General features: G+C 38.4%; 1 protein-coding gene across 3 annotated transcripts in view; it reads left to right on the forward strand.

The window, feature by feature from the left end:
- The window catches only part of slc4a5b (solute carrier family 4 member 5b), a 64,443-nt gene that overhangs the window by 17,438 nt on the left and 23,243 nt on the right, over window positions 1–23,762 (forward strand). For all 3 annotated transcript variants that reach the window (XM_082541477.1, XM_082541478.1, XM_082541479.1), the window contains 16 exons: window positions 788–917; window positions 992–1,152; window positions 4,561–4,716; window positions 4,890–4,997; window positions 5,691–5,746; window positions 12,432–12,589; window positions 12,679–12,766; window positions 12,846–13,004; window positions 13,338–13,459; window positions 13,547–13,721; window positions 13,801–13,934; window positions 14,024–14,204; window positions 14,615–14,705; window positions 18,223–18,281; window positions 20,791–20,982; window positions 22,259–22,372. In XM_082541477.1, the coding sequence (XP_082397603.1) occupies window positions 788–917; window positions 992–1,152; window positions 4,561–4,716; window positions 4,890–4,997; window positions 5,691–5,746; window positions 12,432–12,589; window positions 12,679–12,766; window positions 12,846–13,004; window positions 13,338–13,459; window positions 13,547–13,721; window positions 13,801–13,934; window positions 14,024–14,204; window positions 14,615–14,705; window positions 18,223–18,281; window positions 20,791–20,982; window positions 22,259–22,372 (2,084 nt within the window). The remainder of the gene's footprint in view (window positions 1–787; window positions 918–991; window positions 1,153–4,560; window positions 4,717–4,889; window positions 4,998–5,690; window positions 5,747–12,431; window positions 12,590–12,678; window positions 12,767–12,845; window positions 13,005–13,337; window positions 13,460–13,546; window positions 13,722–13,800; window positions 13,935–14,023; window positions 14,205–14,614; window positions 14,706–18,222; window positions 18,282–20,790; window positions 20,983–22,258; window positions 22,373–23,762) is intronic.

A 23,762-nucleotide genomic window follows, 5' to 3' on the forward strand; every position in this document is an offset into this window, starting at 1 on the left:
GCTAAGGATGTTAATAGAGATTGATCTGTTCAGGGTAAAATTAGAAAATAGTGCACATTACTCTCAAATAGTCATTAGAGAACTGACTCATGTGTTTTGCTTTTTGAGATAACTGATGGGGATTGTTTATATAACATATAATTATTTACAGTTAAAAGAAAAGAAAAAAGGAAGTGCTATAAGAATCTAAAGTCCTCATCAGAATCTAGCAAACCTACAGCCAATTCAGATTGAATACCAGCCCTAGTATGTTTATTTTATATTTATATATATATATATATATATATATATATATATATATATATATATATATATATATATATTCTATTCTCTGTGGCAGTGAACCAACACCTGAAGCAAGATATTTAACCCCTGGATGGTGTTGTAATCAATTGGGAGCTTCCAATACTCAGGAAAATACTGGATTTAAATTCTCCAGAAGCAGAAAAAAACTCCCTTAAAACTCCTTTAAAAACATGATGACAACAGAAAAAAATGAGAATTTAATGAAAATATTGTTCCCAATTCTGTTCATCTGGATGTAGCGTTTTCAGTGGGAGAAATGTTTCATCACTCATCCAAGTGACTTCTTCACTCCCTGAAGTCGCATGAAAATATTGTTGTTATGTATTTATGTAATGTTATGTAATTTGCCTAGACACACCCTTCAATGGAAATTTTATATAATTTCTGTATATGATGAACATAAATCCATCTTAAACTGGCTGACTGGGATATACTGGATATCTGAAGCTAACTTTGTCTCTTGTTTGACCTCTGTTTGTAGTGTCCCCTGCTGCTGAAAGGCTGCGCCACATACTGGGAGAGGATGATAGCACTCCAACACCAACAATATTCACTGAGATGGATACATTACAGCAGGAGGGTGGTGAATTAGAGTGGAAAGAGTCTGCAAGGTACACACACACACAGTAAGGTAACAATTTCTTGAATTCGGGAATTAAAACTTAATTTTCCCTCCTTGTTGTAGATGGGTGAAGTTTGAGGAGAAGGTGGAGGAGGGAGGAGAAAGATGGAGCAAGCCTCATGTTTCCACACTCACCCTCCATAGTCTGTTTGAGCTGAGAACCTGCCTGCAGACAGGAAGTATTCTGCTCGACCTAGAAGGCTACTCACTGCCACAGATCGTGGGTGAGTCATACAGAATATAAAAATCTATATAGATATATAGATTTAATTTGTTGATATTCTAAAAATATTCTTATTTTATTCTTGATAATCCCATATTGTTTAACTAATCTGTCAGAAAACTCTTTTCCTTCGATTATATGTTCCAAGTATTTCATTCGTTTCTCAGAATCAGCACCAGAATACTTGATTAATCCCTAAGGAAATTTACAACTCCAAACTGGGAAGTTTATCATATTATTGTTCTGTAGTATATCAGGATTGTTCCAAATATGTGTACGTTCCCATGGTATTAGTGAAGACTCATTTAATTTAATTCACTCTAGAAAGATTGGCACCTAGTTCAGTCTTTTATTCCGTGATTGCAGATGCCGTGCAGCGCGTCCGCCTCCGCTGCAGCAGCTCTGCAGACCTTGCCCCGACACATACCCCTATGCCCGACTGAGGCCGGGTAGCCATCTGCCCAAACGCGCAGAACCCCACCACAAGCTGGCGTCTGGTGGAGATGGGTGACATTCTCAGAGATTTGACCGACTGAGTCCCATAGCGAGGCTTTTACTGCAGCAAGTGATTCCACTTCCTGATGGCTGAATTTCAGAGATTCCCTCAGGGATTTAAATTCTCGGTGTAAAATCTCCATTAACCCTTGTATGGTGTTCGGGTCTGTGAGACCCGTGTTCAGTTTTTTTCAAAAGAAAAATTAAACAATTAATTATTTTTTCACGTGTAAATGTGTTGTGTCTTTCCACTCACTCCACTTGATTATAACTGATTTATTTATAACATTTTATATAAAAGAAAAACGAGAAGCACATTAATTCATAAATGTGATCTAACAAAGGTAAAGGGAAAAAATTAACCATGTTTGCTGTTCATATGTCTTGTAATTGGGATGAAGTAAACATCTGTTGAGTAATTTAACATAAAATTGTTTGATAGTGTTAATTTGGAAAGCCAAAACTCTAGCGGGTCCACCAGACCCATGAACACTGGCTGAGTAACAAAAATACGAACACCACACAAGGGTTAAGGACAACCTTGCGTTGAAGCGGGACAATCGCTTATCGATTTAATTCAGGATGTTGGCAAAGTCTTTGCCGGCCAGCGATGTTGTACCAGGGGGTCAGCTGGGTGACTTGGAGGATGGCATCTCATTCTTGGTTAGGGAAGATGTGCTCTGGGCCTTGGAGATCTTGGAGAGTGTTCAAATTCTCATTGACGTCCTCCAGCGTATTGGAAATAATTAAGCAGATATGGATAGTTATTTGTCAAAGGTTTGGTATACTTTGGTATAAATGAAGGTTAAAAAATGCTTGTTTAATTCTGAGCTACCACTCAGTTCTGACCTACCATTCTATTTTTTCTGCCAAGTCTCTGGAAGTCTCACTTACAGTATTTCCTTTCTGTCACTTACTTTTACGTCACTTCTGTCACTTACCTCTCCTTCCGTCACTCCATTTTTTGTCTTCATCCATTTGATGGACAAGGATGTTTTTCTTATATGTTTTCTTTCTTATCTTATCCTGGCTTAATTCCAGTTTCTTCAAGGCTCTGCCTGTTCAGAGCCTAACCACAGTTCAGAAGTCTGGTGTATTCCTTGGCCATTTGGGCTCCTGGTAGCTAAAATTAGAAGGGACGCAACTTCTTGATTCCCCTTTTCATTTTCATGAAAATGCCCTATACTGCTGGGGCACTGACAATACAAAATACCAGTCGGCTGTACTGATATAGGCCTTGGTGAGTGTTTATCACCAGATATTTCCTGGATGTCTCTTCTATTTCCATCTGAAGGTAAGTCTGGGTGAGATCAATTTTTTGTGTTTGCCACCTGCCACCGCTGTGAATATGACTTCTATCCGCTGAAGTGGGTACTTACAGCACAAGGTACAGGACATGCCTTGTGAAATCTTGGTTATGCGGTGTCCTCCAGTATATAATATTTTTCAGAGTGCCAATTCCTTCTTTGAACATCTGAGCGTGTTTTATTAAGTATCTGTTTCAGTCTTTGAGCCACAGAATGTACACTGCCAATCTCATTGACTTAATTTATTTCAAGTTGAGTTGGATGTGTTTCAACCAGTCACGCCCAAATAATGGCACACCTCATTGCCAGTTTGTTATGTTCTCTTATATAACTTAACAATGTAGTTTGCCATCACCAGTGTGTGAATGTGTGTGTGAATGGGTGGATGACTGAACGTGTAAAGCGCTTTGGGGTCCTTAGGGACTAAATAAAGCGCTATACAAATACAGACCATTTACCATTTTACCATTTAACTACTTAGACACATTGCAAACCTTTTAGGCAAATGTGACTTACTTTATTAAACATGTTGTGGAATTGCATAAGCAGATCATCTGCACATGCACCACATTTGGTATTGTTCTGCGAAGAACAATGTGTTGCTATTGCTAAATACATAACACACTGTATTCCTCCTTTTGAAGGCTGATGTGCAGATATCCTCTCTGACCCACAGACATCATGACCCATGCCTCTGAAGCCATTATTTCACAACCCCTGAGGTGGCAGCCTGGCGGGCCTCTAGGATGACCTTCTGCTGCTCCTACATCAGTTTCCGATGCACCCCCGTGTTTATATATCCCAATTTCTTGGCTGGTGCCTCCCTTGATGTGGGTTTGGAAGGCTTTGCTTCTTTATCTCGAGGTTTTGTCTCTGTAGCAGTGATTTCCCCAGCTGGATTTTTGGGTTGACATCCGGTTGGCTGCATACCTTCTCTTGGCTGTAGCTGTTGTCTACCACATTTCTGGGACATAATGTTGAAGGGTCTCTGATCTGGATCTGGGTAATGGCACCAAATGTTGAATTTTTGACCAGGCACCCCGAATACAGGGAAGTCTGGAACTGACTCCCTGTTTAAAGAGTCTCTGATTCTTTGAGTATTACCCACTAGGCAAACAGTGCTTAGATGGAGCCAGGGATGAGACTTGCCAAGCTCTAACTGCTTCTCAGCCTTTAAGATATTGATATTGATCCCATGTTTGGCCGGGTGGCCTTGTGGTCAAACCCGAGCCCCCTCAGTCACACTAGTTATCAGATTTATCTTCTCTATTTATGTACATTTGATAACTAAGTAAGTTAGAATTCAGTGGTCTTGAAAAATACTGTCTTACAAGGGGTTAAAAGGGAATGTCCACAATCGCCACGCTTCATGTATTTGTATATACATTTCACCTCTTAACATTCACCAGGTAACTGGCAGACAGTTAAATGGTTTCAATTTGTCACACACTAAAAAGTATGGATTCAGAAAGTGGATTATGTTGAATTTTAAATAAGTTATAAGAGTGATAAGCAGTGATAAGGCTTCCATTTGGATATACCAAATTGATGAGAAGATGTGAGTATAATGTTAACATATTAACTGGGCTGGAATCTTTCTGTTTCAGAGGAGATTGTGGAACAACAGATAACTGATGGTCTCATTCCTCCTGATCTTAAGGAGAAGATTATATTTGTGTTGCTCAGGAAGCATCGTCATCAGACCAAGAAGCCAATCCACCGCTCTCTGGCAGACATGGGAAAATCATCCAATACTGCGTCTAGTAAGCATGTGTATTCTGTGTGTATGCCTTTTTATGTACCAATTAGTAGTTATGAAAGAAAGTAATCTAACCTTCTAATCAACTCCTGACAACCTTTGTTTTCTCCACCATGTTGCTCACTACCTGTTTCACCTTCCCTCACAAAATCACTGCTGTTGCTGCTGCTCTGTCAGGCCGTAGTCCTCAGGTTAATCTGAGTCGTAGCACTAGTTCAGCTTCTGGGATCCACCACTCCACAGAAGACCTACGTTCTCGGCAGTCAAGCAGCCTTGGCCGCCTGCGTGAGTCACACAAACACACACATGTAATACATGCACCACTACACAAGGATACATAAGTTTACAAGATTGACTTTTACTTCTAAATAGGTTCTCATTGGTGTATTAGTACACCATGACATTCAAGTACTGAGAACTTGTTAGTATTTCCAGTTGGTGGCCAGATTTTAAATTCTTAGCTCTTCCTTTCTTAATATCTATGCTTTTCATCTTTTTTTTGATGAGAAAAATTATCCCAGCCAACTCCCAGCTGTTGCATGATTTCAACACCTGTGATGGCTTTGTGTGTGTGTATATATGTGAAATGTGTTAAGCATAAAGTGTGTTTACTTGAGAGATTATTGGTCCTATTGTGTGCACCTTTGCTGATTTCTTATGTGCAGCCATCTGCGTGAAAGGGATTAGTAAAGGATTTGTGTAGTATGTTCTTATTATTTTGCTTTGATTGTATTTGTTCCCAAATCTCCTTCGGGAAAAAAGAGAAGCAAATAATTAAAATATAATCCCCAACAGAAAAGGCTGTTCATGATTAAGTTCATGCTCTTTCTGTTGCTCAAAGGACCATTTATTGGGGTTTATTTACAATTTTCACTAAATGAAACAAAATGTTCTTGATGGGAACATCACTCAAGCATTAAAACCTATTTTCCTTTTATTTTTATCTAATCCAAAAGGTCTCATTTGCTCCATTTACAGATCATGCTCAGAGTAGAAGCATGAATGATATTTCAGACACACCAAGCACTGATCAGGTAACTTATTTTTCAATATTTTACATGTGTGCTACTCTCTATTTTTTATATACATGTGTCTCTTACATCAGCGGTCCCCAACCCCCGGGCCTCGCACCGGTACCGGTCCGTGAGTCGTTTGGTACCGGGCCGCGAGAGTTGAGGCTCAGATGTGAAATGTATGGTTTTCAGGGTTTTTATCGGTTTTCAGCGTTATTTTGTTATCGTTTTTATCGTTAACTCGGTTCTCCTGGGTCTTTTCAGTGTGTTATGAATAAATCTTCTTTTTTTCAGTACCGGTACTAGTTTTATTTTGTTGTATTTATCTGCGACACCTTAAAGGCCGGTCCATGAAAATATTGTCGGGCATGAACCAGTCCGTGGCGCAAAAAAAGGTTGGGGACTGCTGTCTTACATGTTTGTTCATGCTATACATCAGGGTCATTCTATATAAAATCATTCAAATACGGAAACAATCTGAAAAAGCTTTTTGACCCACTGTTGTACTTTAAGGAGCCTATAACTCCAAGTTTTGGATACTTTCGTTAAATAAAGCCATTGCATAATAAATGACTGTTTTTAAGGAGGTCAGGTGGGAGGAGCGGATTATATGCAAAGTATGGCAGAACAGAGAAGGCATTGGTGATAAGAATACGATATTAAATCTGAAATAGGAGAGCTAAGGAGGAGGTGCTTGCAAGGGTACAGCAATTGTAGGCATGCTACAGCCAAATGGATGCCAGCCGGGATTGTGGAAACTTGGCATTATGTCCTTCTGAACTAACACTAAGCTCATATAATTTGCTCATTTACAAATTCAAAATTCGTGAACCTGCATGAGGTTTATAAAGAGTTGTAGAGTGCCATTTAGCTTTAACCCATCCTTGGTGTGTTGTTGAGTTACAGCAGGCAACTTTTTTTCTTTTCAATTGAAAAGCTTGAAAACAAAGGCTATTTTACACTCTGCTTAGCTGAAACCAACATTACCCAGAGCAGCTGGTGATCATAGGCATTTAAATCTAATGAGTTCCAACATGATAGGTGTTATATTGAGAAATAAGGCTGCCATAGAGCTTAGAAAGAGAGGTAGCATTTTTATTAGCAAAGAAAAGTATTAAACTAGGAGGACTGGAGTTGGAGATACCTGATCTACACAGACAGGAACCCAACACAAAGCTACTCAAGAACCCAAATCAACAAGTAACAAACTGATGGACATTTAGGCTTGAAACCTGTTGTCACGGGTGGGGTGCCAAGAGTGAGAGGACCCTAATGCAGAGATAGTTTAACAAAAAGTGAGCTGTTAATTTGGCCGACAACATGGTATAAAATACAAAACACGAAGAACAGAAGAAATATATAACGTCAAATTACAAAACTGGGTGTGAACCAGGAGACACCAGGGAAAAAGTGAGCTGACACTCTGATCAGGGACAAAGAGAGACTCAGACAACAGATACACATAGCAGGGTGATTAGGAAAGTGGAGACGGCAGGGGAAAATTAGGAGTAACAAGTGAGGCATAACTGCATATAATGGACAGGACACACTGGCCCCCAAAATAAAACAGAAGCGTAACCACTGAAACAGAGACAAAAACACACAAACTTGACATAGACGAAAGGTAAAGAGAGACACCACTGGCTGCACAAGGAGACATAAAAAGCCGAAAGACAGGAAATAGTCAAAGGAAGTGGAAAGGGAAATAAAAGAGAACATATTAACATGAATAGACTAAACAGAAGGGAACTCGCAAAGGAGGAAGGGAACATAGAAAGTAACAGATTTTAACCAAACACAAGGTACACAAAACAAGGCACTGGCAAAATAAGACTGGAAGTATAGAATGCAGAGAGGCAACCTTGACACACAGAAAGGGAAACAACCACAGAGACAAGACTGACTACACAAGAAGGCACAGGCAACACAGGGGAGCATGATAGAAAAAAATTAAAGAACAAAACCAATCTGAAAACTATATAACCAAACTAAGAGCCTAAAATATAAATACTAAGTGTGAATGCAAGACCCATACACAACAATATTTTATTTACTGCTTCAGTCCATGCATGTTATCTAGGGGTAGCTTTTCAGCTGCTCAGAAGCCGTGATGCCTCACTTGTGCTCTGTACTCTGTATCCTCCACACATGCCTCCTCAGTACCTGACATATTACTGAAATAGGGAGAAAAAATAGAAACAGCTGTGGCGTCCAGCCTCCTGTAATCACTTATCACTCATGACCGGGTTCAGAGACAAACAGGAAGACTCCGCTCAGGTGGGTCTGCTGGCCCAGACAGGATGAGTTCCCACAATAGCGGTCATTAGTGAGGGTGGTGAGATGGAATACCGAGCTGTGATTGACTGCTAAGTGACAAAGACCAAAGAATTGATTGTGGACTTTAGGAGGACAAGGAAACCCTTGACCTCTGTTTCAATCTAGGGGGTCGATGTGGACATTGTACACGACTATAAATACCTCGGAGTACACATAGAAAATAAAATGGACTGGGGTAAAAACACATATGCACTCTACAGGAAGGGCCAAAGGCATCAACATTTGTCGGACAATGCTCAGGATTGTTTAAGAGTCTGTTGTGGACAGTGCCATCCTCTATGCTATTGCATGATGGAGCAGCAAGTTACGGGTCGCAGACGGAAACACACTCAATAAACTGATTCGCAAGGCCAGTAATGTTGTGGGGACAGAGCTGTACTCCCTTAGGGTGGTGTTGGAGAGGCGGCTGTTGTCCAATCCATGATGTTGTTCAATAAGGACAATGCTGGATAATACCTCCCACCTACTCCATGACGTGCTGGCCAGTCACAGGAGCACATTTGGTGAGAAACTGAGATTACCCAAATGCACCACTGAATGACACAGGAAGTCATTCCTGCCTGTGGCTATCTCCCTGCACATCTCCGCCATCTAATGCACAGCACGCACTGCAGTAGTTACACCCTTTTGCAGATGCGCTACAGTAAAATGAAACAGGTTAGAGTTAAATGTCAATAATATATATTTCACCTCTGTAATATTCTTGATATTTAAATTGAGCTGCTTGTATATACAGGGAGTGCAGAATTATTAGGCAAGTTGTATTTTTGAGGAATAATTTTATTATTGAACAACAACCATGTTCTCAATGAACCCAAAAAACTCATTAATATCAAAGCTGAATGTTTTTGGAAGTAGTTTTTAGTTTGTTGTTAGTTTTAGCTATTTTAGGGGGATATCTGTGTGTGCAGGTGACTATTACTGTGCATAATTATTAGGCAGCTTAACAAAAAACAAATATATACCCATTTCAATTATTTATTTTTACCAGTGAAACCAATATAACATCTCCACATTCACAAATATACATTTCTGACATTCAAAAACAAAACAAAAACAAATCAGCGACCAATATAGCCACCTTTCTTTGCAAGGACACTCAAAAGCCTGCCATCCATGGATTCTGTCAGTGTTTTGATCTGTTCACCATCAACATTGCGTGCAGTAGCAACCACAGCCTCCCAGACACTGTTCAGAGAGGTGTACTGTTTTCCCTCCTTGTAAATCTCACATTTGATGATGGACCACAGGTTCTCAATGGGGTTCAGATCAGGTGAACAAGGAGGCCATGTCATTAGTTTTTCTTCTTTTATACCCTTTCTTGCCAGCCACGCTGTGGAGTACTTGGACGCGTGTGATGGAGCATTGTCCTGCATGAAAATCATGTTTTTCTTGAAGGATGCAGACTTCTTCCTGTACCACTGCTTGAAGAAGGTGTCTTCCAGAAACTGGCAGTAGGACTGGGAGTTGAGCTTGACTCCATCCTCAACCCAAAAAGGCCCCACAAGCTCATCTTTGATGATACCAGCCCAAACCAGTACTCCACCTCCACCTTGCAGGTGTCTGAGTCGGACTGGAGCTCTCTGCCCTTTACCAATCCAGCCACGGGCCCATCCATCTGGCCCATCAAGACTCACTCTCATTTCATCAGTCCATAAAACCTTAGAAAAACCAGTCTTGAGATATTTCTTGGCCCAGTCTTGACGTTTCAGCTTGTGTGTCTTGTTCAGTGGTGGTCGTCTTTCAGCCTTTCTTACCTTGGCCATGTCTCTGAGTATTGCACACCTTGTGCTTTTGGGCACTCCAGTGATGTTGCAGCTCTGAAATATGGCCAAACTGGTGGCAAGTGGCATCTTGGCAGCTGCACGCTTGACTTTTCTCAGTTCATGGGCAGTTATTTTGCACCTTGGTTTTTCCACACGCTTCTTGCGACCCTGTTGACTATTTTGAATGAAACGCTTGATTGTTCGATGATCACGCTTCAGAAGCTTTGCAATTTTGAGACTGCTGCATCCCTCTGCAAGATATCTCACTATTTTTGACTTTTCTGAGCCTGTCAAGTCCTTCTTTTGACCCATTTTGCCAAAGGAAAGGACGTTGCCTAATAATTATGCACACCTGATATAGGGTGTTGATGTCATTAGACCACACCCCTTCTCATTACAGAGATGCACATCACCTAATATGCTTAATTGGTAGTAGGCTTTCGAGCCTATACAGCTTGGAGTAAGACAACATGCATGAAGAGGATGATGTGGACAAAATACTCATTTGCCTAATAATTCTGCACTCCCTGTATATTAGAGCTATCTCTTATATTTTGTAAACTTTGTAATATATTGTATTATTTAATCAATTTAGTCTGTTACTGTTATTGTCTTGGAGCAACTGTAACCCACATAATTCATGATTCATGATTTTGATTCTGAACCCTGACAAGGCAACCCTGTAAAATGAAAACCATTTCAGGTGACTACATCTTGAAGCTCATTGAGAGAAGGCAAAGGGTTTGTAGCACTGTCAACAAAGCAAAGTGTGGCTACTTAATATAAGAGATATTTCCACATGTCAGCACTGGTACAGATGTGTCTGCTGGGCATGCTTTCTGTTTAGGACAAAGCAGAGTGTACTCAAGAATTGTCAGAGATAACATAGTTATTGAAACAACAAGAAAATAAGGCAGGCTATGCAAGTTTTAAGACACCCAGCCTGTAGAAGCTCAGGTAAAGTAACTACAAGTTTAACTTGGCTGTTTTGCTCAGATGAAGCAGACAAGTCATGTTTTTGCTACCTTTCTGTGTGTCTTTCTTAAGGCTGTGCATTCCAGTACACTACTGCACAATTAGAGCGTGATTAGGCCAGACAAACCACATGTACTAACTAGACTCCCTTTCTCTGACCTTTTCCCTGAATGACTCAAACTAATATTACCTCCTGCAGCTGAGCTTAACCAAACCCCTCTACAACACCATAACAACTGAAAGAAGGAGAATAATAAGTGAACTGTGTACAGTATGACTGCCAAAGGCAACTAAAACTCTGGAATGTGTGACGTGGCTTTGAAATGTGTCGTTTATAGTTTCTTAGTGTCAAGAAGTTAGGAGCAGCATTAGCAGATTATGAAGAGATTTTAGTTTAAGCAACATCATTCCAAGACCAAATGTTTCTGCTTTAGAATAAACTACTGTAATCACAGAGAAAGAAGAGTAAACAACAGGGTTTCAGTGCTTGAGCTGTTCCAGCGATCATCATAGGGAATGTGAGGCACTCGAACAGTAATACGCTAATTAGGACCACGGTGAGTTTAATTTTATGCGCTTGCTATAGAAATGTGAAGGGGTTATACCAATCTAAATCTGGTCTAGTTCAGGACACGTTACTCTGAAGGAAAACTTCTCTTAATTTTAACTATTAGCCATGGCAATGCATCTATGTTACTTCCCAAGAAACTTTTCAATGCTGCTGCTGGTGGAATTTAGTTTAAGCCAACACACAGTTTAGAATTCCTTCATCAGCTGATGCAGAAGTAATCCAAATGAGTGTGGCTGTGGTGAATGGCTGTGGATGATTTTATCAGTGGATTCTGACTATCCTCTGTATCCATATAAAGTCCAAATTTTATGTATCCACAATGCTGTCACAAGGCCAGATAGAAAAGGTTTTACAATCTCATACCAAAATTTCTGCATTTATTTTAAGCTCCTTATTGTATTATATTTAGATTTTGATTTAATGCTTCACTTTTTTGTATTTTGTTCAGTTGAGCTCCTTCTGTAGTGTTTTTTCTACTACCTCCCTGAGCTATTTTTATTTTGTGATATTATTAATTTTTTTGAGCTAAGTTGTTTTTTGATTATTTTTTTTTGGTGCTGTAACATTGTTATTTTCCAACATTTGGGACAGATAAAGTACTTTTCATTCTCCATCATCATCTTCTTATTGGTGTTGTCTCAAGTGAAAATGGTAAATGCTCAAGGGGATAGAGGAAACTCTAGGACTCAGCCTCTATAGATCCTGAATGTTTACATCTGTGTACCATATTATCATATTACTTGTTCAAATCTGTCCCAAGAAATATCATTGCAGGAGGACCACAGGACACTATCTGCCAAAATGTTTTACTGAGGAGTTCCCTCAATAAAAAAGAAGTCAATAAGAACGTTTTTTGAGCTTTGTTGTTGTCCAGCTGCTGTTGCATTTTGTTTAACTTAGCTCATGCGACCTGATTAGCTACTGACAGACATGATTAAGCAAGCTGATTATGATATGCATAAGCAACTATAAAATGTCAGCTATGTTGAAACACAAATTACACTCCTGCATTTATCCCAAAGGTTTCATTTCTTTGCATTAATCTTTTGTTTGACAGCTTAAGAATAAGTTCATGAAGAAGATACCTCGTGATGCTGAAGCATCCAATGTCCTGATTGGTGAAGTTGATTTTCTGGATAAACCCTTTGTCTCCTTTGTACGCTTGGCTCAAGCTACAACTCTGGGGGGGCTTACTGAAGTTCCTGTACCAACCAGGTAGGTCCTTTCAGCTTCACTGTCAGCTGGGTGTGTCTTTGAATTGATCAATTTATCAACATTTCCCCCCTCTGTTCCCCCTCTGGCAGATTTCTCTTCATTCTTCTGGGTCCTCATGGCAAAACCAAATCCTACAACGAGATTGGCAGAGCTATTGCTACACTCATGGTGGATGATGTAAGTGACTAGCACTAACCCAACAGGATATGCATGCATCAAATATATTTTATGAGTTATCTCTTTTTCTTTTTTTCAGTTGTTTAGCGATGTTGCCTATAAGGCAAGGGACCGTGAAGACTTGATTGCAGGTGTTGATGAGTTTCTGGATGAAGTGATTGTCCTTCCTCCAGGAGAATGGGACCCCAAGATCCGTATTGAACCACCCAAAAAGGTTCCATCTGCAGAAACGAGGCATGTGCTTTTAATAACGTTTTAATTTTGATCTCAGATATATTACTGTTGGGTTATATTTTAGCTAAATGCCAAATAGGACGGTTGCTAACCAGTCCAAACAATACCCCTAATCCTAGATTGGGTGCCAGTGATCTGGTGCATGTTAGGAATGTCCACTTCTTCATGTTCTCTCAAAGCTCTTTCTTTAGATAAAGCAGCTTTATTATTTGTACATTAAAAACCATAATGGACTTTAAAAAAATAATATGTATAATGACAGTATGTCAAAACTGGAGATTTAACATTCCAGAGTTGAATTAAAACCTGCTTCCTCTATCGCATTTATCCCAGAAAGTCAGTGCTGAACTTGAATGAGCTGGGTCAGGTGAATGGTTTAGCTGGCGGAGCAGCTGGAGGTGAAGATGAGGAGCTTCCAGCCCCACATGAGTTGGGAGAGGAGCTGAAATTCACTGGGAGGTATATAACTGAAAAGGATTATACCACTCCAGTTACAGTATGTTTAATTCTGCATTTCTAAATGAGCACCCCACTCTGTTTAAACAGGATTGGTGGTGGATTATGGCTGGATATCAAAAGGAAGATCCCATGGTATTGCAGTGATATTTATGATGGTTTCCATATCCAGTCCATCTCTGCTGTGCTATTCATCTACCTAGGCTGCATTACCAATGCTATCACCTTTGGAGGACTACTAGGGGATGCTACTGACAATTACCAGGTCAGAGAGGTCCAAAGTAATACATAGCACATAGCACAAAACATGACATATTATTATCTGTTCCCTATTTTTCTCATAGGGAGTGATGGAGAGTTTTCTTGGCACTGCTTTAGCAGGAAGTGTCTTTTGCTTGTTTGGAGGACAGCCTCTCATCATTTTGAGTTCAACTGGGCCCATTCTCATCTTTGAAAAACTGCTTTATGAGTTCAGCAAGTAAGATGCACTAGAACACAGTTGAATTCTATATAAAAAAAAACAAACGTAAACATAAACATCTCTACCTTATATCATTGTCAATACAGAAACAATGATGTGGACTATATGGAGCTTCGTCTGTGGATTGGCCTTCACTCGTGTCTGCAGTGTTTTTTACTGGTTTTTTCAGATGCTAGCTACATCATCAAATATATGACCCGATTCACAGAGGAGGGTTTCTCCAGCCTCATTTCTTTTATATTCATTTCTGATGCAATCAAGAAGATGGTAGGTAATATTTTTTAATCTAATATGGTTAAGCATCCAATGTTTTTTGCTTTTATCCTTACATCTCCTTTTATCGTACACTCTGCAAACATTTCACACAACAGAGACACAACACTTATGATGCACCATAGTACACTGCCCATAAAGTCCAGTAAGCTGACATTGAAAAAAAAAAAATCTGGCACACACTAGATAATTATCTTGTCGGAAAAAAAAATCTCACAAGATAAGTTTCTTACAGGAAAACAGATGATCTTGTGCATAAAAATTATTGTTTTATGCATACAAGTTATAATCCAATCTTCTGTGTAGAAGAATATACATTTGTGCAAAAATATCTTGTGCAAGGAAAAAAATGGCGATGGGAATTTAGGTGTTACACAAAGAGAAAAATGGTTTGTTCTTCGCAGGTCGGAGCCTTTAAATATTACCCAATCAACCGTGGCTTCAAACCTGATTACATTACAGCTTATAAGTGTGAATGCATCGCTCCAGACCAGGGTGAGTCTTCAAACTATTTTTTTTAATTATTTTATGTTAATATTTTATTTAATTTTATTTTCTGTTATTGTTGGGGTGGGGTGGACATGGCAATGACCAGGTTCAGATTACAGAAATGAGCTTGTTAATACATGAGCATCAGCAGATTTGATTGGTGTGTCTTTGAACTCCGGAAATATAGAGGGTTACCTGTTTCTTCCTGCTTCCACTCCATTTGCAATTCTGAGCTCCTTTTATTGTATGTTGATATATCTAATTATATCATAAATCCCCAGGAGATTGATATTGGTCTTTCCATGTCAGTATGGAAAAGGGGCGAGCAATGAGATGATGTCGTACAAAACATAGAAGATGATGTCTTCTATGCTTTGTATGGTGGCCCACAAATAAAATTTATTATTATTACTATGTGACACACACTTAATGGCCACAAGTATCAGATCACATCCCTTAGTTTTTGAATCCAGTTGTTTTTGGTCCCATTGCCACAGGTGTATAAAATCAGGGACCTAGCCATGCAGTCTGCCTGGCTCTGGGTTGTTCTAATGAGTTCACTGAATTTGGGGATAGTACCAGAGGTGGGACCAAGTCATTGTTTTGCAAGTCTCAAGTAAGTCTCAAGTCTTTATCCTCAAGTCTCAAGTCAAGTCTCAAGTAATGTCAGGCAAGTCAGAGTCGAGTCTCAAGTCACTGGTGTAAAAGTCCAAGTAAAGTCACAAGTCTGAAATTTTGAATTTCAAGTCCTTTCGAGTCTTTAAAAAAAAAACGAAAAAAAGCATGTTGCAGTTATGCTAAATGTAAATATTAGACCATGTAATTTTTAAATCTGTGTTTTTCTCAACACATGACAAAATAGTGAACTTAGAAAATATACACAAATTGTGAAATTGCACCTCTTTAAAATGCAGCTCAATTAAACCTAGCTCCAAGAATAATTTTCACCGACAGTTCTGAGATAAGCTGCATGTTATTCTTGGATGCGGTTGTAGGACCGGCTTTAAAATCGCATGACAAAAATATCATACATAAATAAATGATTTTTTTTTTAAAAATATCATTTAAAAAAAAAAACTGCATCACCAACGTAGCCTGGACAACATTTGCTAGTTAGATGAAGTCAGCTATCTCATCGTAGCACATTTATATGCATATTTATACGCTTCTTGGAGTGAGTGCATACACTCATGAAGTTTAGTAACTTCCGGTCACTGCAACAAGCCCAGGTACAGTTTACCGACGGATGGGTGCAGGACCTTGAAATGCACCGTGTAGAAAGTAAAGACCATCGTACGTATCATAAGTTTACCAGTCTCACAAATCGTCGTCATAAATACACATTCGTTAACCGTTTATTAATAGGACCTTTGAGCTCAATGGTAATTAATTAGTAGTGGAAATAATTTCTGGTATGCATCACAGAAATGTAGCAGTGACAATAATATTGTATGCTGTAATCGTACTGGACAATTAGTGATACAAAACAACTGTTTTATCCTGTGAATAAAAGTATATGTTTTTGTTAATGTACCATAATAACAGAAGCGAAACGCAATATTGTGTCAGGACAATTCACTATTTATGCACAATAAATAAAGGAGCATAGCGCGACAATTTCTGTTCAGCGCCAGACTTGCTTGTAACCTATATCACCAATTATGTTAAGAAAAATGACGCATTAACTACAACAGCAGACTGACCTTTGTGGAAATGCTTGGAGCAGACTAACCTGTGAGCTGGAGTGTTCTGGGACGTTATATTTGGTCTTTGAATGGCTGCAATCCAGGCCATCCGTCGCGTCTTTGTTACTTCGGAAACATGGCTCGAACAATTTCTCTTCAACGACGTAATCCGATAACAACCGATCTCTTTACCCGTCGGCTTCCCGTGGCTGTCATGCGACCGGCTATTGCAGTTAATAATACAACAGCTTCTTGACATTTTTGTGTTTCTTTTTATCGCTGTATAACTGATTTTAATTGAAAGCCTGCGTGCGCTAGTACCGCTTGCCACGAGTTCCCAGAATCCTTTGCGGTTCTATCCGTGAATGACGTCACATTTTCAATCTCCATATAATATGCATGTTAAATTTTATATTTGGGGTAAAATATCAAGTCTTTTCAAGTAAACCGGTTCAAGTCCAATTCAAGTCCCAAGTCATTGGTGTAAAAGTCCAAGTCAAGTCACAAGTCTTAGAACATTTTTTCAAGTCAAGTCTAAAGTCATAAAATTAATGACTCGAGTCTGACTCGAGTCCAAGTCATGTGACTCGAGTCCACACCTCTGGATAGTACTATAACAGGATGCCACTGGCACAACAATTCAGCCTGTGAAATTTCATCCTTTCCAAGAATAAATTTCATAATCATTTATAGATGATCGTGGAATATCCAATATCATCTATAAATTATATTTATTGCAAAGTGGAAGCATTTAGAAACCACAGCAAATCTGACATAAAGTGACAAACCATGTACATTTACAGAGTGTGGTCATAGGTGCAGTTCACATTAAATAATAGTTCCCAGCACTGACTGCAGCGTCCTAAACTCCTTCCTTCTCCTTCAGTTAACATCAGCACAGTGCACCAAGAGCTTTGTTGTATGGGTTTTCGAGCAGCCCCTGTAGGCAATGTGTATTTTTGTCCATGTATTTATACAGTGTGTATGTAAGGTGTTTGGAATCAATTTTGGATACATTTAATTAAGTTACTTTTTAGCATCATTAATAGACTTAGGAAGTCCCTCTACCTTTTTAAATGCATTGCAAAGAAAATATTAGGATACTGTGAAAAACTATTTGCTCCCTTCCTGATTTCATTTGTACTTTTTTCCCCTATTTGTCACTGTTGCATGTTTCAGATCATCAAACAAATTTTAACATTAGACAAAGATAACCTGAGTAAATGCAGTTCTTAAATGATTATTTCACATGCTAAGGCAAAAAAGATTAATCAATATCATCCGTGAAAAAGTAATTGCCCCCTCATAACTGGTTGTGCTACCTTGGCAGCAAGAAGTGCCATCAAGCATTTGCAATAACTGCCAGAGAATCTTTCTTATGGCTCTGGATCTGAATCCAAAGCATCTAAATCAGATTTAAGTTCACATTGTATCAGGTAGGTTTGGATATTTTTTTCCTTAAGGAATGAAATCATCATTTTAAAAACTGTATTTGTATTTATTTATTTTATCTTTGTCTAATATTAAAACATGTTTGGTTGTCTGTGTTCCTGATGGACATATTTGATTGCATAAGAAGCATGTGTTTAGTTTGTACTCTGTCATGATTTTGTGTACTTTTGTTTCTGCTTCATATTTGAATGCTCACTAAAAAAGTGAGTACACATCTAAATATCTCTTGTAAACATTCCAATATAATGAAAAAATTGTGATTGAACTGGGATATAGAAAGTTATATTGCATTATTAACACTATTACGTAAAGCTTTACATTTTATATTATCCATCATTCATTCTTTTTTTCTTTCTCTTCTTCAACTTATGCCTTTTCCTCTTCAGCACCTGCACTGGGCTTGAATGCTTCAGCTCCACTTGCAGATGATAATATGACTCTGCTGGTAAGTGACAGAAGACCACAAAGAGTTACATTAGCGTCACTTTCATGAATTTTCATTATTCCCATTGGTGAAAATAATTTGTATCTCAGTTTATTTGGCTGTTTTGATCTGCACATGGTATGATATGAACAAATTTGAACTAAAGACTAAGTGAAGTAATTGAGGCCCCTATTTATCAAGCATTTTAGTGAAGGAAGTTAGCCTGGGACAATAATTCTTTAGCTGCGCCAACTTTAAACACTTTTTCAGCTTTCTTAAATTATGTAATGAATCCTAATTTAATTTAATTTTAATCATAATTAATTTTCATTTATCTTTTCTTGTCATTTACTAAACAAAACTGAACCCTTTTGATTTAGAAAAAATGGCTGTCATCCATTTTTAACAAATTGCTTTGGCTTTTTTTCAGACAAAATGGTTTATATTTAATGCATTTAGAATTATGATGTTGTGTGCATAAACTCTATGTTGTTACTAAAATATCTCACATTGATTTGCAAAGCCAAGTTTTAATTAAATGTTGTTTGTGTTGCAATCTTTGCTCTTCACTGGAGTGAGGGGAGGCTCTGGACAGTGCATGCTCAATCAGTAGCAACCTGTCACTAACTGTCAAGGAAGGCCCACCCATTTCACCATCCTTCTGGACACTCCTAAGGATCATAATTTTAAAAATGAATATCACATTGTATTCAAAACAACTTGAAATGGAGTCCATTAACTCACTCTAAAGTGTTTACTGACATTAGAGAATTAAGGAAACCAAAATCTGTTTTTTTCATTGACTCCTCACCTGGCTATTAGAAAGAACTGCTGAGGCTTAAGACACTTCAACTTTGGCTTTAATTTTTAGACTTTAGAAGCTACACCTAGATGTCTCTTTTTTTTTCCAACCACAAAATGCTATGCTGGCCAGTATAACTCTATTTTACCAGATCTAAAACTGTACCTCCTTTTATACTACATGTCATAGTCATACAGGAATTTTATGGCTGAGACTAAACAACTTTTCATCATAAGTATATTACACAGAGAGATTGCGATGTAGACAGGAACAGCCACAGTTTTAATGACAATCTTAGATAGTGGACAACCTCCTGAATGACACTCATAGCATTCATTAGTGTTAAAAGGCAAAAACATGAACTGTTATATTTTGCTCTATATTCACAAGAGAAAAAAAATATGACCAGTAAAGTTCCCCTACAGATGGCAGATACTACTACTAAAGAGTTTTGGGGTTGTTACTGTAAGAGTGATACATACATATATACAGACTGATGAATTTTGATTGATCAGTCCATAATACCTTCTTCCAGTCTTCAGTAGTCCAATGGCGATGTTTCATGTCCCAGGAAAGCCTCTTTGTCTTATTCTGACTTTTTACCAATGGCTTTCTTGCTGCAGCTCATCCTGTCAAACCTGAGCTCGAAGTCTACTCTTCACAGTTGAAACTGAGGCTTGCTTGATGACCACTGTTAAGCTGTGCTTCAAGCTGTTGTCCTGCAAGCTGCCTATCACGCAAGCTGTTAACTCCCAGAAACTTGTCCTCTGATTCGGTTTTGGCTCGCATCAACATCTCCAGCATGGTCAGTGGCTGGAGGGTTCCCCCTCTGTTGTCAGAGACAACATGAAATAGAGCCGGTTTGCAGATTTGCAATCCTCTGAGTGAAGAGATTGCTGCACTTCACAGGATTATATATGGCTGTTAGCACACGCCATGTAGCGTACGCACTCTCCCCCTGGGCCCAGCTACTCATAAACTTGTGCAGAGAGCTGGACATCCTGTATTGAACAATGATAGTGTGTGATTAGATCCTCAAAGCTTCACAATTCTTGGATGAATGATGATGAAATTTTGCTCTGTTATTAACCTACATCAAATGAATAGCTTTAGCTGACTTGTGTTTAAAGATGGTTATTTTAGAGTGTTTAAATACTCAGATTCAGTGTACTGATACTGACTGCAGGTGACCTCGGCTGGCTGGAAGTCAAGCATTGTTTTTCAAGCAGATTTTTCTGATGGCTACTCTGATTATTATACAGCTTTTAAAAAACTGTATAATGCCATTAAGCGTTATTTAAAAGTGTTAGTCTATTCCTCAGAAAGCAGCAGGAAAAGCATACAAATTCCATCATGATTTTTAATTTGCAACTCTAAATTTCATAAAGCTGGGATACAATGCTTTCTCCTATGTGGCAACATTTTAAAAAAATAATGTAAAGGTCCAAAATGAAGTTCAGTGTGATTCCTATAATTGAGTCCACTTGCTTGATAAATATGGGCCAAGACAGCGGCGTTAATCCAGCCATCAGAAAGCACTGTGGCTTTCAGTTATATGTGTTGTGTTTTTTTCTTTTGTTATTGCTTGGTTTTTTTTCTCTTTCTTGTGTCTGCTTTTTCTCCACTCCGCTACCTATCCATCAATTTTCCCTTCTCTGCTATGCTTCTTCCTTCCTCATCCCTTCGATTCTCTACTTTTGCTTCTCCTTCTGCCGTTGTCGTTTTTAGTTTAACTTAACAGATCTGGACTGGAGTCAGCTGAGTAAGAAAGAATGTGTCAAGTATGGTGGTATGCTGGTGGGGAACTCCTGTAAGTATGTTCCTGACCTGGCCCTCATGTCCTTCATCCTCTTCTTTGGCACCTACTCCATGACAGTGTCTCTTAAGAAGTTCAAGTTTAGCCGCTACTTCCCAACAAAGGTAAGCAAATCCTTATACTCAATAACTGCAGGAAGAAAACTCTCCCAGGCTGCCTTTAATTCCTGCATGTGAAATGCTGGTTTCCTTTAATTTGATGTTATGCCTATAATTACAGCATCAAAGTAGTGGCATTTAAAGAACAACGCTGGTGATGTTCCTTTTAAGGTCAAAAAGATCTACCAAGTAGGCTATTGTAAAACTCATTTTTACAATAATAGTCACTTAGACTAAAAGGCTAGTTTTAGAGCCTCTTTAAGTGGGATGATCTGCTTGTTTAGCTATTTTAGCATCTGAATGGTTCAGTTTTCAGTTTTCATGCAAGCACTTAGGCTTCACAGAGGACTGAAAACATCCAAACTTGTATACTTCTGTAATGTTGCATGATGAAAATGAAGAGCAACACCTAAATACCAATGAGACTATGGAACAGATGAGAAATAATGATTTGAACACATAAAGCTAGCTTTAAGGTATTGTTTGGCTACTATAAACAGAAGCACTTTCAATTTCTCACAAGATTTAGAGTGAGTGTTAAATTGTTCTCAATAAAATGACACATCAAGGGAAGTGCCTAATAGGCAAAGACAAATGCCATCATAGAAGAAGACATCCAAACGTCTGCCAAGAGATTTCTGGCATGGCATAATTATATGTACTTTGTCTACTTACTTACGTAGTCCATCTAAATATACTCATTAGAAATGTAGAATATTGCCAGTGTTTTACTTTAAAACTTCACCTACACAGTATGTGCTCGTTATCCAGACAACCAACCTTACACTTCCATATGTTTACCAGAATGTTCTCTCCATGTTGGTCCCCCCCCCTCCACTGCTTTCCACGTATGTGCTCCAGCTTCGCACACTGATCAGTGATTTTGCCATCATCATTTCTATCCTGGTCTTCTGTGGGTTGGATTGTCTGTTGGCGCTGGACACACCCAAACTGCACGTACCCACTGAACTCAAGGTCCACCCTTTCCTAAATACCTCTCTCATCTTGTCAGACCTTGTTCTTAGGACACTGCTGGCCACTCAATTCTTTCCTCAGCAATGTACTTGTTTACGCATCTAAACAGGATTTGGAGTGTGTGGATTGATCAATTTTACACTTTAACTGAGTAAATAATCTCTTTTCTCTTTTCACTGTCTTGCTTTCCTCATGTATCTACCACTTTCTTATACTTAAACGTATGTCTCCCGTCATCACTTTTACTGTGCACATTTGTCTTTGCCCTTCTTTTGTCCTGTGTAATTGTATATGGGCTGACCTATAGCTGAGGAAGCTAATCAGTGACTTTGCCATCTTCATGTCAATCATGTCCTTTGTGGGTCTCGATATGCTGATGGGGTTAGACACACCCAAACTTATCGTGCCAACAGAGTTCAAGGTATTTGATTTTTCACAAAATTTTTAAAAAATATATATATATATATTCTGTCACTTCAAAGAATAATTATACTTCTAACAAGAGCACTCAATGAGCCCAACTCTCCCCAAGCAGCAAGAGCTATACTAAAACTTATATTGATGTCAGCATTGGTAATGTGGAAATCCCCAATTATGACATTGCTTTCGTAGATCATTTTTGCTGATGTCAGAACAATATGGAAATCTTTTGCAGTATATTCATCTCTTTGTGTCATTATGAAGTCATAATGTTGTATTGGAAAAGAAAAAAGTTTTTGAAGAGCTCAAAAAGAAAATGTTTATGTTTATCTTTAAAGTTTGGAAGTGATTCAATGGAAACTTAGGCTTTTCCCCTAATTTGTGGGACCCTGACTTTATATTTTGTTATCTTTACCTATATGTTTGGACCAGAATTGGCTAAAATCGTTGGCTTCTACAAGCTGTAAAAAATTGATATTTTAATATATACTGAAAGCAGTCTAAAGTACATTGTTGTATAAAGCACTTTGAATGCTCAGGTAGAGTAAAAAAGTACAAGATAAGAACCAGTCTATTTACCATTTACCATGCAGTGTGTGATTTTTGCAAAACTTCATGGCATTATTCTGATGTCATAGGTCATCGCATAGAAAAAATAGAAATACATCGCTCTCCATGCCGTTTCATATAAAAAATTACTCAGTGTTTCCTTGAATTTTTTTTCTCCCAGTATCAACTTCGATCTTGAGCCTTAACTGTGAAGATCAAATAGTGCTCTGCATCAAATGGTACTCATGTCCACTGAGGCCTAGTATATTAATGTGAATTTTAAAAACCAGAAAATAGAGGTTTATATAACATTTTTACTGATTTCCACATGTGCTGTGTCCTTGACCCAATTTTCACCTAAGTTAAATCAGCTCAAACTGTTACTGGTATTGACCATTACACAAAGTCTGAAAATGATATCTTGAATACTGTCCCTAAGACATATATATGTGTTTAATTTCAGTTTTTTTCCCTCCTTAATTCTGGGTGCATGCTAGCAATGGTTAGAAAATAACTTTTAATGTAGTTGCTGTTATATTGTTGTTATCATATTGGAAGTTTTTATACTTCTAACATGATATGAATTATGCTTCCAATATCGCCACCTATGTATAGCTCTTTAAAGGGAACTATTTCAGGTTTACATTCACTGGACACTTTATTAGATATGCCTTGCAATGTAAACCCCATTTTAGCTTTAGTCTTAATGCTTTGTAGGATAGATTGAACAAGTTGGTGGGAAATATGTTTATGTAGGTTCTCATTCATCCAACTCATGGTAGGCTAAGAAAATTGGACTTTAAGCTTTTGGAATATGTTTCAACTCACAGGCTTCTTCAGTT

Source organism: Aulonocara stuartgranti (genome assembly GCF_965226115.1).
Source record: "Aulonocara stuartgranti genome assembly, chromosome: 7".
Classification (NCBI taxonomy): Eukaryota; Metazoa; Chordata; class Actinopteri; order Cichliformes; family Cichlidae; genus Aulonocara; species Aulonocara stuartgranti.